General features: G+C 41.1%; 1 protein-coding gene across 3 annotated transcripts in view; it reads left to right on the top strand.

Annotated features, from left to right (window-relative positions):
* The window catches only part of MSANTD4 (Myb/SANT DNA binding domain containing 4 with coiled-coils), a 33,046-nt gene extending 21,743 nt beyond the window's left edge, over positions 1–11,303 (top strand). For 2 of the 3 annotated variants that reach the window (XM_056561607.1, XM_056561608.1), the window contains exon 4: positions 4,270–11,302. In XM_056561607.1, coding sequence (XP_056417582.1) covers positions 4,270–4,842 — 573 coding nt within the window. In that variant the 3' untranslated portion in view covers positions 4,843–11,302. Of the gene's footprint in view, positions 1–4,269 lie in introns of all 3 variants that reach the window. The other variant, XM_056561609.1, reaches the window with a different exon arrangement.
* Positions 11,304–17,004: the final 5,701 nt, after the last annotated feature.

The following is a 17,004-nucleotide window of genomic DNA, read 5'->3' as shown; positions in this document are numbered from 1 at the left end:
AACACAACAAATAACAATTTTCAGTTCTTTACAACCTATAAAGTGTTTTGAAACTTACTGTGCGTAATAATTTGGAACAGCGCATTGTACGTTTTTTATGTTTAAAAAAAATACTGTTATTATTAGGAGGTTTGTTCAATAAAATTTGAATTGTATTCTTAATAGTTGATAACATGAGAATTATGCTGACTGTTATTTACATCAATTATTTAGGTAAATGAGGAAAATATAATTTGCATAATAATTTGGAACAAGGGAAAATAATATTGCACAGTTTAACTATTATGCTTCTAACTACTGACTCCAACAATAAGTGCCATCAAGGAATCCGGTGTTTACTAACCTCCTTGCTAACATGGGTTTGGGGCTAAAGATCTTTAGCCCTTTAATGCAAATATTCTTCCTGGTCTTATAATTTGGAATATATATATAGAGAATGTATAACAACAGCAACAAAAGATAATTCATGTAGAGTAGCCTGCAAATGGGATCCATGGTCAACATTAAAGAGGTACTCCGCCCACAGTTAGGGAATAAGATGTCTGATCGCGGGGGTCCCGCTGCTGGGATCCCCTGCGATCTCTGTGCAGCACTCGTGCTCGTGCTGCACCCGGCATTCTAAACAATATGTTTAGAATGCTTGGTTTGGGCGGCATTCTTGGTTTGGGCGGCCGGAGACATCACCACACCATAGACATGAATGGAGGGGGCATAGTGTGACATCACAGGGGGGCATGGTGTGACATCACGTCTCCGGCCACCCAAACCCAGCTTTCTAAACATATTGTTTAAAATGATGGGTGCGTCACGGGCGCTGCACAGAGATCGTGGGGGGTCACGGCGGCGGGACCCCCACCATCAGACATCTTATCCCCTATCCTTTGGATAGGGGATAAGATGTCTGTGAGTGGAATACTCCTTTAATCTGGAGCATAGATTACTTGGGACTAGTCCTACAATAGGACGTGATCATAAACGGGAATAATAATATTATAATTAGATCATAACATTATGTTAGTAAATTATACATCCATATTTTTTTATAAGAGACAAATAAAAAGGAAAAAAAAATATAAAGGGTTAGTGTCTTAATAACGTCATAGTCACCAAGTAAAACACAATGAAAATACAGAGCGGTTCTAAAAACATCAGTATCCTCTCTTGCTCCTGATCTGCTTGGCAGGCGGTATTTCTCACAAGAAGGCTATTGAAAGGCACCAGCAGGAGATTTTTGTGTGTAGTAGAAAAGCAAATGAAATATTCTCCATAAAGTCAGTAAGAAACAGCAGTGATCCTTCATTTGTCATTTTTCCATTTTGAGTGTTTTCCAAGATAACAAGCAAGGATTATTCTATGGAAGTAAATGCATAAAAATGTATAAAAGGTACAGAAATGGAATATGCAATGTGGTATTGTTAAAGAACTTGTCCTACAATAAAAAGTGCTGGCAAATTGCTAGGATGCATCATCACATGTGGATTGGTCGCGATTCGATTGCTTGGATTTCCAAATTTAATGCTTTTGCAAAATTTCAGGGGTTATCCACCATAAGGTGATTTTAGTACTCACCTGCCAGAACTGTGTATTTCCTGTTGGATTTTGTTCTCTAAACTACACATCCCACAGTTCCATGCATGAAAGTTTGAGATCACTTTCCTTCCTCCCACACATCAGCCACCCCGCCCATTGAAACACAGTGTTTTCTAACCAGGGGGCCTACAGCTGTTGCAATATTGAAGCAGGACAGGCTCCCTCTCATCACCTGAATAGTGATGTCAGGTCTTGACGCACTGCAACGGGAGACATGAGAAATTTTGTATGCTGTTAAAAATAAATATTGGGGCGATAATCACAGAAGAATTGTGAGAAAACCGTCACACACAGGTACAGACACTATATTATCAACTACACTAACTTTACAGCCCCTGTAGCATAGGCAAATAAAAAAAGATCCTGGAATACCCCTTTAAAGAGGATCTGTGACCAACATGAAAAAGTTAGCTTAGGGCGCCCTGATCACACACCTTTTAACCATTTTTTGATACACCCTCCTGTTCACAAAATATGAAGCCTTATAGTTTATCTGACTATTCAGGAAATTGGTTAAAAGGGTGTAAACACAATTTTAATAATTAATCAGGTGATGGGCGAGGTGATACAGTCAGAGGGTGTGTATTAGGCATATACGTCCCTCATTGTGCAACACATAGAGCTGGGGCCAAGCGGCTCAAGTGCCTGGCATACCTCCTCGCTCGCCCTTACCTTCCAGCCTCTACTTGATTGTAATCGATCCCAGAGTGTCAGTCAATCATGTGCTAGGAGGTGGGGGTGAGCGAGAAGTCATGCCAGGCTGTGGCACTTGAGCAGCTCGCCACGTCTACTTGGCTAAATAAAAAATAAAATAAAAAGGATATTTTATAAGTTTGGAAACCACCATCAGCTCCAAGAAAGGTGAGGTTTGCCTTTATTGTGTCTGCAGTACATACAGTTGACATATTCCCTTATAAAGGTTTTATCCCAAAATTAAAAGTTATCCCCTATCCTCTGAGCTAGCTTGTTGGTGTAGTCCAAAAGCCGGTATACCCACCAATATTAGAATGGAGGTCAATAGTCCCCTGAGTGAATTAAGCCACATCCACTACTTCATTTATTCTCTATGGGACTTCCAAACATTGCAGAGTGTCGAACTCAACAAGTCCCATAGAGGGTGAATGGATCGGGGATGCACATGCGTGCTGCCACTCAATTAATTTGTGGGAGAATTAATCCTCATTCTCATGATTGTTTGGGGTTCTAGTGGTCAGATCCCCACCTATGAGCAAGTCATCTTGTATCCTGTAACCCTTTAAAACACCAAACAGCGCCAACACACACAGCACCATATGGTTTTCCCATTGAGTGATATAGAGGTTCCTTACATGCTCTGTGTGCACATCTTTTCATCTGCTCTAAAGTTTATGAGTTCTCCATGTCGATTATAGAATTGAATTGTCATAGAGGTGGCTGCGGCACCCCAGACATCCAGTGCACAAAGGAAACTTCGCTCCATGTAGGATGACTGGCGATGCAGGGCGGAGGCTCGTGACGTCACGAGGATGCCCCCTCAATGCAAGTCTATGGGAGGGGGTGTGATGGCTGTCATGCCCCCTCCCATGGACTTGCATTAAGCAGGGCGCCGTTGTGACGTCATGAGTCTCCAGTGCTGCACCTAACGCTCTAAATGAATGCCGGGTGCAGCAGGGAGATCGCTGGTGTCCCCAGCGGCGGGACGCCCCACCATCAGACATCTTATCCCCTATTCTTTGGATAGGGAATAAGATGTCTAGGGGCGGAGTACACCTTTATGCTGATGATAAGAAGTAAGCCCCAAGCTCAATTTAGCATCATGCCCTTTTCTAATGGATAGAGAACCTGCACTTTGCTTCTTCTAATAGACACCTCAATGTTTCTAATACAAAGTAAAGGGGAACTGGACTGAGTGTCACACTGCCATCTTGTCCTCCTTTCAGTCATTTCTGTTCAAGCCCCAAGACGGATTTATTTTCATTTTTGATAGAGCCACTTCATCTTGAATGTGGATTTTTCTTCTGCATCAATATAAAGAAGATATAATCACTCTCAAAAATACTAAACATAAAGCATCTTGCACTCACCGCTGGGTAATAGACTTGACGCTCCTACCTGGAGGACCAGGTATTAGAACATCCGTGGGCGCTCAGAGGCCTGAGTGCCCACGGATGTTCTAATATCTGGTCCTCCGGTGTCCTCCATGTAGGAGCATCAACTGTATTACCTAGCGGTGAGTGCAGGATGCTTTTTATCTAGTATTTTTGTGAGTTAATGAAGCCTATCCTCATTTATACTTCCTCGTACCTCCGTAAGACTGGTTATATGTGACGGTACCTTAAGTTTATGAAGCAACAGTCCATGCATCAATGTGAACCTGATTGGGAAAGTTGGTGGTGCCATCCTGAATATCTCTATGTTACGAAAGAAGATACAATCAAACAACCCTACTTTTAGTGCTGTAGGGCAACATATAGTAATCTATAAGCAGTAATGGTAAAGCTCTATCTATGTACTCCATTGTTTGCATATTTTGAGTATGATGTCCCATACACAATGTGGAAAAAGTTACACAAATTAGGGTAGCACTTTTTTCATATGCTGCACAAATCAGGTCATCTTCAAGATGCTCTTAAGAAGACTTTGGAAAATGAAATATCTTAAAATCAATCAATAAGTATTTCTTATTCTTTCTTCCCTTAGTTTGAAATGGAAGAAGATGAAATGTTGTCGACTGTTTTGCCTGACTCTAGAGAAGAAAACGACCTTCCTGAGGAGTTTCCCAGAATCGAGGAGTTTGGCACCTTAAGTTCTATAGCCAGAATTCCCTATAAAGATTCCCACCTACTTATTAACCTAGAGAAGCAGAAGCTGGAGATGGAAAGACAACGTTTGAGCATCGAAGCCGAGAGACTACAAGTAGAAAAGGAAAGACTGCAAATTGAAAGAGAGCGATTGCGACATCTAGACATGGAGCACGAGAGACTGCAGCTTGAGAAAGAGCGCTTGCAGATTGAAAGAGAGAAGCTCAGGCTACAAGTCATGCACGCAGAGAAGACCAATCTGGAGAATGATTTTGTGCCGGCGGAAAAGACTGTTTTGCAGCCCTTGGACATAGAAGCTGAAAAATTAAAACTGGAAAGGGAACATCTTCAGCTAGAAAAGGAGAGGCTACAGCTCTTAAAGTTCGAGTCTGAGAAGCTTCACATAGAGAAGGAACGTCTTCAAGTTGAGAAAGAACGTCTACGAATTCAAAGGGAAGGGCACTTACAATAAACATGTCACCGCAATAGTACCACTCCCACATTAGTTTTCCAGTGACTTTGGTCCAGCATTGTCTTTGTTGCTTTGTCTGTAGACTTTGATCTCTGTTCTGTCCACCAACAGGGCCTTATGCAGGTATGTTCCTCTGCTGTTCTCGGCAGATAGGTCAGCGTGCATCCAAATAGTGAACCTCTACAATTTGATGTGCCTGCATAAATGGAAGTATGTGAGATTTTGTGCACAAGTAAAGCCCATGATAGTATTTTTAGTGCTTTTAAAACCCAAGACCTAGAACAGTAATTGCTAGATAGTTTTGAGGAGCCAAGTATTTGTTACGCTCACCAGAGTTTTGCTTCTAATCTTATCCTTTTTTTTTTTACTTGAACATTATAGCTTCCCTGTCTACCATACCATGGATGAAATCTAACTGTCACAGGTACACCTTAGAAGCTTTTATGGATATCACCAATGGGGAAAGTAACAATTCACTGTGTAGACTGGGCTCTATACTGGGTCATCAAATGGCATTAATGAACAACACTGGTCTTCTTCTGGACAGTACTTTTTAATTGGTATTACACATTTTTATGGCTGCACAAAAAGGAATGTTTTGTTCTTTGGTGCTTTTTGAGAACAGCCAAAATTTTCCAGAAAAACCATACCATCTCTTTCCTCGTAAAAAAACAAACTAAAGTTCTATGTCCTCCAAAATGTGTAATAAGGTGGTGTTATTGAGGGCGTTAAGTCCTTTATAATTCCTGGGCTTCCAAACTTGTGTCATTTTAAGCTTTTTAGTCAAATGGGCACTGTCATTTGGAAAAACTGTTTACATGTCCTAGCCACATGTCAAAAGTTTTGATCGGCAGGAGTCTGAGTGTTCGGACATCCACGATCAAGATAACAAGCCAAGAGAAGTTTGCACTCAGCAAGCTCTCTTCCAGCTCAGTGTCACGTGATCGAGACAAACTCTCGATGTAAGTGTATGAGAGTGTCTCGATCACATGACAAAGAGGAGTGCATGGCAGCACAGACTTCTCCCGGTTCGTTCTCCTGATCAATGGGGGTCTGAACACTGAGACTCCTGCTGATCAACACTTTTGACATGTCTGTAGGAAATTTCAAAGGTTTTTTTCCAAATGGCAGGTACACTTTAAAGAAAAACATCAGAATAAGACCAGATCCAAATGCAGTAGAATTTTTTTAATGCAACTTTCACCTCAAACCCATGGCAAATAACCAGCAAAATCCACGTGTTCCATGCCACGTTTGCCGTGATTTTGCTGCTACATTGACATTGGCAAAATCTGCTATTAAAATCTGTGACAAACCCACTACTTATTTATATTTCATACAGGGAAAGTCCACAGCATGTGGAAGAGATTTGTAAAATCTCGCCTTCTTGCCTTGTATTGGAGGCATAGCAGATGTTACCTACACAGATAAACTCTTCAAAATTTTAACCAAATGTAAATTTAGCCAAATGTACATAAGGCCAAAATATAATTTAGTTCAGTCTAGAGCAGAAAGTCTGTCTGAGGGATTTATCTTCTCTTTCTTTGAGTAGCAGCTACATGATAATTTTTTTAATAAAGACTATTCAGGAAGTTGTTTCATTTAGGAACAAATCAACAATCGTCATATGCAGATAGTACTGTAACACCCGATATACTAGTTTAGGGCAATTTTTACATTATAAAGGGAAATCATCTTCAAACCTCATACTATTTTTGATTCAGTTTCACAATGTAAGGCTGGGTTCACACAAAGTATGTTGGTCAGGATTTGGTCAGTATTTTGGTCAGCTTTTTTAACCACGGCACAGAAAAAAGTGGGGATCTTTCCATTTTAGTCTTATCTGTGTCAGTTCCACTCCTGGTTTTGGCTTAAAGGGGTACTCCAGTGCCAAGGATAGGGGACAAGTGTCTGATTGGACTCCCCACAATCTCCTGCCCAGCACCCCAGCTCTCTACATGCATGGAGTGACCTCCACTCTGTGCACAGATTACTGTTGACCACGGCACAAAGCTGTGGCCGACATGCCCCTCCATGTATCTCTACGAGAGAGAGATGGAGATACAGCATTTGTGTATCATCGTCTCTCCCAGAGAGATACATGGAAGGGAGTGTTGGCCTCAGGTTTTTTCCATGGTCGTCAGTAATTCATGCATGGAGCGGAAATTGCTCTGTGCTCCGGAGTACCCATTTAACATACTGACCAAATACTACATGTGAACGAAGTCTATGAATAAGAAAAAAGTAAGCAAAAAGCCAAATACATAGTTCCATTGGAGAACATGGTGAAAGGTGACTCTATGACCTGAAATAAGTCCAGGGTCTACCACAGCAGGGGCCATGATGGGTCCAACAGCACTATTTTGGCATTATGTTGTGCTCTGTACTTTTTAGATTAATTTCACATGTAGCGTAAATGCTGCTGACAGTATCATTTAAGTCAGTGGCCTCAAATTGTGGCCCTTTAGATGTTGCAAAACTTCAACTCCCAGCATGCCCAGACAGCCCTTGGCTGTCTGAGCATGCTGGGAATTGAAGTTTTGCTAACATGTAGAGGGCCACAGTTTGAGACCACAGATCTAAGTGAATGAGGTTCTACTATTCTGTTTCCAAGGTTGCAGAAAATTTCCACATGGAAATCGATCTACCATAAGCATTTTTAAACTGTATAAAGTGAATTCAATAAAACACTGTGGATCCGCGGATTTCAAACACAATGGCCCATATGGATCAACCTCCTCCAATGATCTTAGAAGACCTGTACCAGTATCAATAATGTTGTCTTTAGGTTCTAGAGCCAGAGCTGTTATAGTTGAACCCTTGGTTAGCGTAAAAGGGAAAGATACATTGGTTACTATGGTTGAGAAAAGACACGAGTCCATCAGTTCAAGAAGGGATGTCTCAATGGACATCTTGTCAAATGCTCTTACTATAAGCTCTGTTGTCTAAAATTCTGTTTCTTTGATACGTGTATTTTGGATGGGATAAGAAGCATTTTAAAGCACTTACTGTCTATAATATTATGTAAAATGTGCTGGATTCTATACCATAGCTGATGACTAATTTATTGTTGTGACACACGTTGTGCCCATTACAATCATTAAAGGGGTTCTCCGGTTTTAACATTTCATGACATGTCATTTTGACACTTGAGAAGGTTCCATCATTGTGGGGTATAATGGTATAAATGGACATAACTAAAGTCATTCACATGGGTTCCTCAAATGCTGGTTTTCAATGTGTTCTTCAAAAAGGACCTGTGGCCAACCTCAATAAATGAGATTGCATTATTATTAAATAGCTTTGGGCACCCTGATCACATACCTTATTACAGTTTCTTGATACACCTTCCTGTTCCGGAGATATGTTGGTTTGTCTGACAATTCAGGGAGTCAGATGGGCGTGAATTTAATAATAGGAGTGAAGGGGAGGAGTCAGGTGAGGGTGGGGCTGTAGTGGTACAGGGTGTGTTTTAGGCATACATGCCCCTTAATGTAAAACATTCAGACCTTCTGACTTTATAATCCCGCCCATCACCACATCACTCCCATTATTAAAATTAGGTTCACATCCATCTGACTGATTCCCGGAATTTTCAGACAAACTATAAACCCTATCTCAGGATTGGAAGAGCGTATCAAGAAACTGTAAAAAGTTAAGTGATAAGGGCACCCTAAGCTATTTAAAGAGCACCTCTCATTAACTTGATAAATGTTATAATCCTCCCAGTTCACTGCCCCAATCATGATAAACCACCCCCTGCCTTTATTTTTGTTATTTTTTAGTTTTCTGCCTTGATATAGCTCTGTATTTTCTGCTCAGCCTCAGGTTCAGGTTCACAGACTGGGAAGGGGTGTTCCCCAGCAGGCGTGACATGATCTGAAGCCATACAGGGGAGTTAAAGGGGTACTCCGGTGCTTAGACATCTTATCCCCTAGCTGTCACGCCCCCTCCCACAGGCTTGCATTCAGGGGCGGAGCGTGATGTCACACGGGGGCGGAGGCGTGACGTCACATGCCGTCGGCCCTGTGGTCGCCGGTAATCAGACCCGGAGCGAACACGCTCCGGGAACTGATTATAAACGGGGTGTCGTGTGCAAGATCACGGGGGTCCCCAGCGGCAGGACTCCCGCGATCAGGCATCTTATCCCCTATCCTTTGGATAGGGGATAAGATGTCTAAGCACCGGAGTGCCCCTTTAAGTGTGAGAGGAGCTATGATTGGATAAGGCTGGACACACACCCCTCAGCACTCAAGGCTGCATTTCCTGTGTTTGGACTTTGGCCTGCTGCTGGCCTGGCAAAAGTAGGGAGACACCTAGTGGCAGCTTTTTTAAACACAAATAAAACAGAGAAAACTTCATTTTTTTAAATCTAAGTATGTTAGAAAGATTTTTTTATTAACCATAAGGATTGCAATAGCAACTTTTTATGAGAGTGCCCATTTAATGACAATAATTCTTTTTTGGGGGTTGGCCACAGGGTCTCTTCTAAGCTATAGGTTCCTAACCTGACAGACAGTGACATCTACTGCTGCACATTACTCATCTGTACAGCAGAAGTTGCAATAAACACACCTCCATCTCTGACATTACTGCTTTACGGTTTTTGGCTGAGGCTTCACTGCTGTTACATACAGCTGCTATTTTCAGTGTTTTCTTGGTTGTCTTCTGTTCTATTTTAGGCTGTTGCCTATTGATCCATTTTTATCATCATTTAGACTATCATCTCCGGTTCCTGTCATCCAATAGTCAGTTACTGTTTCCTTTTTCTTACTTCTGTCTAAAGCTTCACTACTGTTATGTATAGCAGAAATCCTCCAGCTATTTCTCCTTCTCCTTTGTTTAAACACTAGGCAGTAGTCTGATTCCAGATGAATAATTATGGTTTGCTCAGTTCCGGATGATTGGGTTCCATTTAGTTACATAGTTTGTATGGCAGAAAAAATACATATTGCCCTATAGTGCTGATCCAAAGGAAAGCAAGAAAATTTTATGAGATAGAAGCCGATTTTTCTCATTTTAGGGATAAAATTTCTTCCTAACTCCAAATCTGGCAATCGAAATAAATACATCTATCAACTTCTGACCTCCAGAACCTAGTGCCTATGACCTGTAATATTACTTTGTCTTGAGTTTATTGTTCATGTTATTCTGAATTTGGTCTTTGGTCTATCTTAGTGCCTTCTGCTTGGTTCTTTTGCATAGTTTAGTCTAGGGCTAGTGCAGGGATCTTACAGGGGCAGCAAGCTTAGTTTTTTTTTAAATAAGTTTAGATTAGGGATGATAGAGGAAAAAATAGGGAAAGATACTGAGAACCTTCCAGTGTTTTCTTTGTTGTCTTCTGTTCTATTTTTGGCTTTCACCTATTCATCCATTTGACTCATCGGTCAGACTATCCTCTCCATTTCCTGTCTTCTAATAGTGAGTTGCCTATCATTTTCTTTACTTTTGACATTGACATTTGCTTATATGATTGAGTACTTGGAGCCTTTGTTAGGACCCAGGAAAGGAAACTGCTATAAGTGAAGCCAATCACCTTCAGCCAATAGCTGTAGGTCTGAAAGTGATGTCACAGAAGGGGGTTATTATAGCACCTTCTCTTGTACTGTCTAGGACAGTGGTCTCCAAACTGTGGACTTCCAAATGTTGCAAAACTAACATTTTGAGTAATTCCTTAGTGAGATTACCAGCACTAGACTCCTATTACCATTATTTTCTTAGATGTCTAAAGGACATGTTGGAAACATTTAAGCCAGTGAACCCTTTGTAAGTCCTTTGTGTGAAGACACGTTCTAGTATTATGGTTTCTTATAGAAATATTAACTTACAGGTACCTGTACATATATTATTGGTGTGCGACTTCACCGAACTGATGGCCTGACTTTTAATTTAACTTTAGTTTATATTAGAGTATTTTTGTTATTAACATGAGACTAATCTGAAAGCTAGATAGAGTAGCTTTTGCATTAGTGACTAACTTACCTGGCTAAAACAATATTAAACCGTATGCATTGTATGTTGCTCAATAGATCAGCATTTTAGCCAAAACATAAAGTCATGTTCTGTGTTTTGCATTCAGTAATAATAAGCTGTTTAGGGTGCGGTATTCCATGTGGTAAATGATATATATATATATATATATATATATATATATATATATATATACGGTATAAATATATATATATTTGTAAACGAGAAACACTGAACCTTTCAAATTGTGATTTTGTAGGTATTCTACCTTTCCAAGCTGTGAATGTATCCTTATCTGTAGAATCACTTGCAGAGAAGCATATACAAGCTTACTAACATGGAACGTCCTGTATCAGTGTGCAACTTTCCTGTTTAGGAATAATGGATAAAATCACACATGCCTGAACAGTACTGTCTGTGAATTTCAATGAAGACCAATAAAAGTATCATCCTCTTATGTCTTCATGGTGTGTATCTATTTTTACATGCTGCTGGTGGACCTCCTGTGAAGGTGTCACCCTTGGAGTATATTTAATTTCTTTATGGTTTAAGTGCTTTTCTGAAATAAAACATTGATGACCATCCTTAGGGTAAAATACTTGATCATCTCATCACCAATACCCCTGCCAATAATTTGAGCAATTTAACCCCGAGAGTCAACCACTACTGATCATTTCATCAACTGATCCCCATCAGGACCACTACTGATCATTTGATTAACTCTTCCCCTCCATGACTACGCTGATCATTTGATCAACTTATCCCCACCAGGACCACTGCTGATCATTTGATTAACTCTTCCCCTCCTGGACTACCACTGATCATTTGATCAACTTATCCCCACCAGGACCACTGCTGATCATTTGATCAACTCATCCCCACCAGGACCACTACTGATCATTTGATCAACTCATCCCCAACAGGACCACCACTGATCATTTGATCAACTCATCCCCACCAGGACCACTACTGATCATTTGATCAACTCTTCCTCATCAGGACCACTACTGATCATTTAATCAACTCACCCCCTCCAGGATCGCTACTGATCAATTGATTAACTCTTCCCCACCAGGACCACTACTGATCATTTGATCAACTCTTCCCCACCAGGACCACTACTGAACATTTGATCAACTCATCCCTGACACACCTGCTGATCATCAGGGTGTGAAGTGAATAATAATAATATTAATACTAATAATATTTTTTATATTACATCAGCAAATTATGCTACACTTTACAATTATGAGGGTTATGTCAGCACCAGCAGGGTTAACAGGTGCTGACAAGGTGTTATTGCAAGGTTGCTGGGTTAAGTACTGCTGTCTGAGTGGCTAGCTACTGATTGACCACATGTGCATCTCCCTATATTACCAGGCATCAGACACTGGGAAGATGCCTGTGAAACTGGTCATTACCTGAGTAGCTAGCATTTCCTTATTCCCTTGTATACCCGGCAACTTGACTTCTGGCTTCCTATCTGACTTCTCTTTTGTTATAGCGATTCTGCACCTCTTCCCACTCCTGGCTCGACTCCGTTTGACTGACATTGACTTTATGTGTGTATGTTTAGTTTGTCTTTGTTAGTTGCTTGTTTCCCTGTTGCTCCTGACAACTGACATTATTGTATTTTATTGTGTTGACATTTGACAACTCACTTATTTAGGAAGGGATTGTCGACCAGTTGCCGGCCTATCATTTAGGATAGGCGGACAAGTAGACAGGGGCACGAGTGAGCTTAGCGAGCACTCCTTCCCTGCCCATACGTGACATTTTCACAGGCCCAAACTAGTACCTGCATCTGCTATGATGGAAGCAATGACTGCTTTAGTAGAGCAAATGCAGGGATTAACCCAGTTAGTGCATTCTCTTGCTGAGAGGGTTCAGGCTCAGGAGACAGCTAATGGTCAGTCAGTGGTCTGTCCTCCAGCTGTTTCAAGTGACCCTAAAATTAATCTTCCTGACCATTTTTCAGGTGACCGAAATAAATTTGTTGTCTTCAGAGAGAGTTGTAAGCTATATTTTCGCATGAGACCACAGTCTACTAGCACAGAGGACCAGAGAGTAGGACTTCTATTGTCTTTGTTGCAAGGAGACCCTCAAGAGTGGACTTTCTTCTTACCTTCCTCAGCTCCTGAATTAAGTTCAGTGGATGCTTTCTTTTCTGCTTTGGGCCTTCTTTATGATGAGCCAGACCGTGCAGCCTTTGCAGAATCGCAGCTAGTCAATCTTAAGCAGGGAAAGAGAACAGCACAGAGGAGAACTGTGGTGCACGGCTTCAGGTTGGAATGATCCAGCCCTTAGGTATCAGTTCAGACTAGGATTGTCTGACGCTATTAAGGATGCTTTTGTAAGTTATCCATCACCTGACTCATTAGAACAAGTCATGACATTAGCTATACGACTTGACAGACGTATGAAAGAAAGAAATCGAGAGCGGACATTTAATTCTGTTCCTCACTCTTCCTCCGTGTTTCCATCTTTTCCTGTCCCTCATGTCTCTGCCGAGGAACCTATGCAGATAGGGAAATTTTCCCCTCAGCAGAGAAAATCCATTCGGAAGAAAAGCACATGTTTCTTTTGTGGAGACGAAGGACATCGGTTCCAGAATTGCGTCAAACGCCAGCGCCTAAATGACAATCAGGGAGGCCATTTAGGTGCACAGGTACCTCTGAATTTATCTTCAAAAATGTTGTTACCAGTGCAAATATGTTTTCAAAAGAGAAAAATATTTGGTAAAGCTTTTGTTGATTCTGGTTCTTCTGCTAATTTTGTGGATCTAAAATTTATTAAGTCTTTAAATTTACCTTTGAGACGGTTGGAGGACCCAATTCCCATTTCTGGAGTGGATTATACACCCTTGTCAGGGTGTTGTGTCAGTTTTTCTACTCCCGAAGTGGGATTATTGGTAGGTTCTATGCATTTTGAAAAAAATCACCTTTTTTGTTCTTAAAAATTTGTCTGTAGATGTGATTCTCGGTTTAGCCTGGTTAAGAAATCATAACCCTGTTTTTGTTTGGACCTCAGGGGAATTTATCAAGTGGGGATCTGAGTGTTCTAACAAATGCAATACCGACACTCTTGCTACTCTCGTTGTGGGTAAAAGTATTCAACCCGAATTTATTTCAGATTTTTGTGACATTTTTTCTGAGGAGGCCTCCTCTGCTTTCCCCCACACCGAGATTATGTCTGTGCTATTGACCTTTTACCTGATGCCTTGTCTCAAAGTTTCAGCGCTTCTCAGCCTATAGACTCTAATCCTGAGACTATTCTTCCAGAAGGTGTGGTTATCTCTGCAGTATCTGCCGAGTTAACATCGGAAATTTTGAGTAATCAAGGTTTGGTTCCTCCAGAGATTCCTAGAGGCAAAATCTTTGTACCTAATCAGTTTCCCCTCCGTATAATTGAGGAATCTCATTGTTCGTCGTTAGCAGGTCATCCTGGTATCCATGGTACAAGGAGATTTCTTCAAAAGAGATTTTGGTGGTCAACCCTGAACAGGGATGTGAAAGCTTTTGTTGCTTCTTGTGATGTGTGCCCGAGCTAAGACTCCTCGGATTCGTCCTGCAGGGGAGCTTTGTCCATTATCTATTCCTAAGAGACCCTGTACCTATACTGATAGGGATAACCCTGAGGTCAACACCACTATGAGTAAACTGTGCACAGTTTGGGCTCAGGTTCAGAAGAACCTGGAAAATGCCCAAAGTACTACAAAAGAAATTGTCCGACAAGAGACGTACTTGCGGCATAACATTTAAAGTTGGTGACGAAAAATCTTCGTCTCAAGGTTCCGTCTAAGAAACTGGCATCTAGGTTCATTGGACCTTATGAGGTAATTGAAGTTATTAATCCTGTGATTTACAGATTAAAATTACCATCTTCTTTTAAGATTCATAATGTGTTCTATTGCTCCTTGTTAAAACGTTCTGTTCCTACTCAGTCTCCAGTCCCGAGTCTGCCTCCTCCGGTTGAGGTTGATGGAGAGCTTGAGTATGAGGTTGCTAGAATACTGGATAGCAGAAGGGTACAGAATTCTGTCCAGTACTTAGTTCATTGGAAAGGTTATGGTCCGGAGGAGAGATCGTGGGTTCCGGCCTCTTTTGTCCATGCGGCCACTTTAATTAAGAAATTCCACGATTCTCACCCAGACAAACCTAGACCCAGTTTTAAGGGTCCTGTGGCCCCTCTTAAAAGAGGGGGTACTGTCAGCACCAGCAGGGTTAACAGGTCCTGACAAGGTGTTGTTGCAAGGTTGCCAGGTTACGCCCTGCTGTCTGAGTGGCTAGCTACTGATTGACCACATGACCACATGTGCATCTCCCTATATTACCAGGCATCAGACACTGGGAAGATGCCTGTGAAACTGGTCATTACCTGAGTAGCTAGCATTTCCTTATTCCTTTTTATACCCGGCAACTTGACTTCTGGCTTCCTATCTGACTTGTTTTTTGTTATAGCGATTCGGCACCTCTTCACACTCCTGGCTAGACTCGGTTTGACTGACATTGACTTTATGTGTGTATGTTTAGTTTGTCTTTGTTAGTTGCTTATTTCCCTGTTGCTCCTGACAACTGACAGGATTGTATTTTATTGTGTTGACATTTGACTCCCCTCACTTATTTAGGAAGGGATTGTCGACCAGTTTCCGGCCTATCATTTAGGATAGGCGGACAAGTAGGCAGGGACAGGGGCGTGGGTGAGCTTAGCGGGCACTCCTTCCCTGCGCATACGTGACAGGTTACAATAAGGACAAAATTAGATATGACCGTAATTCAAGAGGGATGAGGGCCCTGCTCGCGAGAGGGATGGGGTTGAGACAAAAGTTGATAACTGCTTGTATATTCAATGGTCCAGCCATGTTTTATAAAAAATATTAATTACATAAAGGTGGGTAAACCAGTAAACAATGCACTCACCTTAAGTGGTTGTGCTGTGGGCACAACTCTAAGACTGCCATATCACATATAACTTGGCCACAGTCTTTATCCAACCGTGGTGCATCGAGGGAGATTGTAATAAACTGGAGAGCACCCTCAGGATACACAAGAAAGATAGTCTATGGCACTGACAGACAGCAACAGGGGTGAAACCAATACCAGTCAAACGAAAATAATAAAAGATATATGGATGACGAGTTTCTAAGTGGCTTAACCCTTCTTCATCAGGTCAATACCCCCTTAGGACCTGATGAAGAGGTGTTAACCCCTTCAAAATGCTTTGTCCATATTATATTAAAGAACTTTTTTTTTTGTTATTATTCATCTTCCCGGTATCGGTTTCATCTCTCTTTCTATCGGTCTATATTCTTTATAGAATATCCTTCTTCTTGTCCTGTGGTTGCTTTCCCTCTTTTGGATGCCACTGAGTGCCATTCCTTATAGATATATATGTTGGGTGTTTCTATTGGCAACTTTTTCTGCTTTATTTTCGACAGATGCTGTGTGAAATGAACCTAACTCTCACACAGAATCACAGATCTCAAGTAGTGTTAATAGACTTTTCTTTCACAACTTTAAACACCAAACTGTGCCTGTACATGTTACAGAAGAGCCATGGTTACCATGTGTGGAAACCCACACTTCAGGTACTGGTTGTGAAACTGCAGCAAGATGTGGTAAACCAGGTGAATTTGCGGTCAACCAGATTTGCAGGTAGTGCATATGGCATGTAGGGTTACATGTGGCCATACACAACATCTACGAATACGCTAGTGGGCAAAATAACAATATTCTAATCATCCTGATACATGGCGGCGATCAATTCATTAATCATCTACTGTGTATTAATTGTGGCGACGGAACACAAGAAAATAATATATTTGTTTTTTGCCAAACAATGTTTTGACTGTTAAAGGCCGATTACTACAGGGATTAGCATAGAAATCATTAATCTGTTTACTGAACAACAACAATCTCATGTTATTTGCTTTACTAAACTGAAAATGTTAATAATTTTCTGCTATTTAAATGCAATGTATGAGGGAGCTGTCAGCACGCTGTGCATAGACCCCGTTGTGTTCTCGTTTGTGTGTGTTGGGGAATTGATTGATACAATTTACTAAATGGTTTGATCCAAACAGCTGTGTTTAACCTATTTCCCCCCAAAATGTAACCCATTAAGAACCAAACCATTCTGACCCAAAACAAGTTATTCATGATTAGAAAAACAGAGCTAATTTCTTTTAAATAA

Source organism: Hyla sarda, chromosome 2 (genome assembly GCF_029499605.1).
Source record: "Hyla sarda isolate aHylSar1 chromosome 2, aHylSar1.hap1, whole genome shotgun sequence".
NCBI classification, from domain to species: Eukaryota; Metazoa; Chordata; class Amphibia; order Anura; family Hylidae; genus Hyla; species Hyla sarda.
Note: the sequence above shows the minus strand (reverse complement) of the source record. Positions and strands in the feature narration are given on the sequence as shown.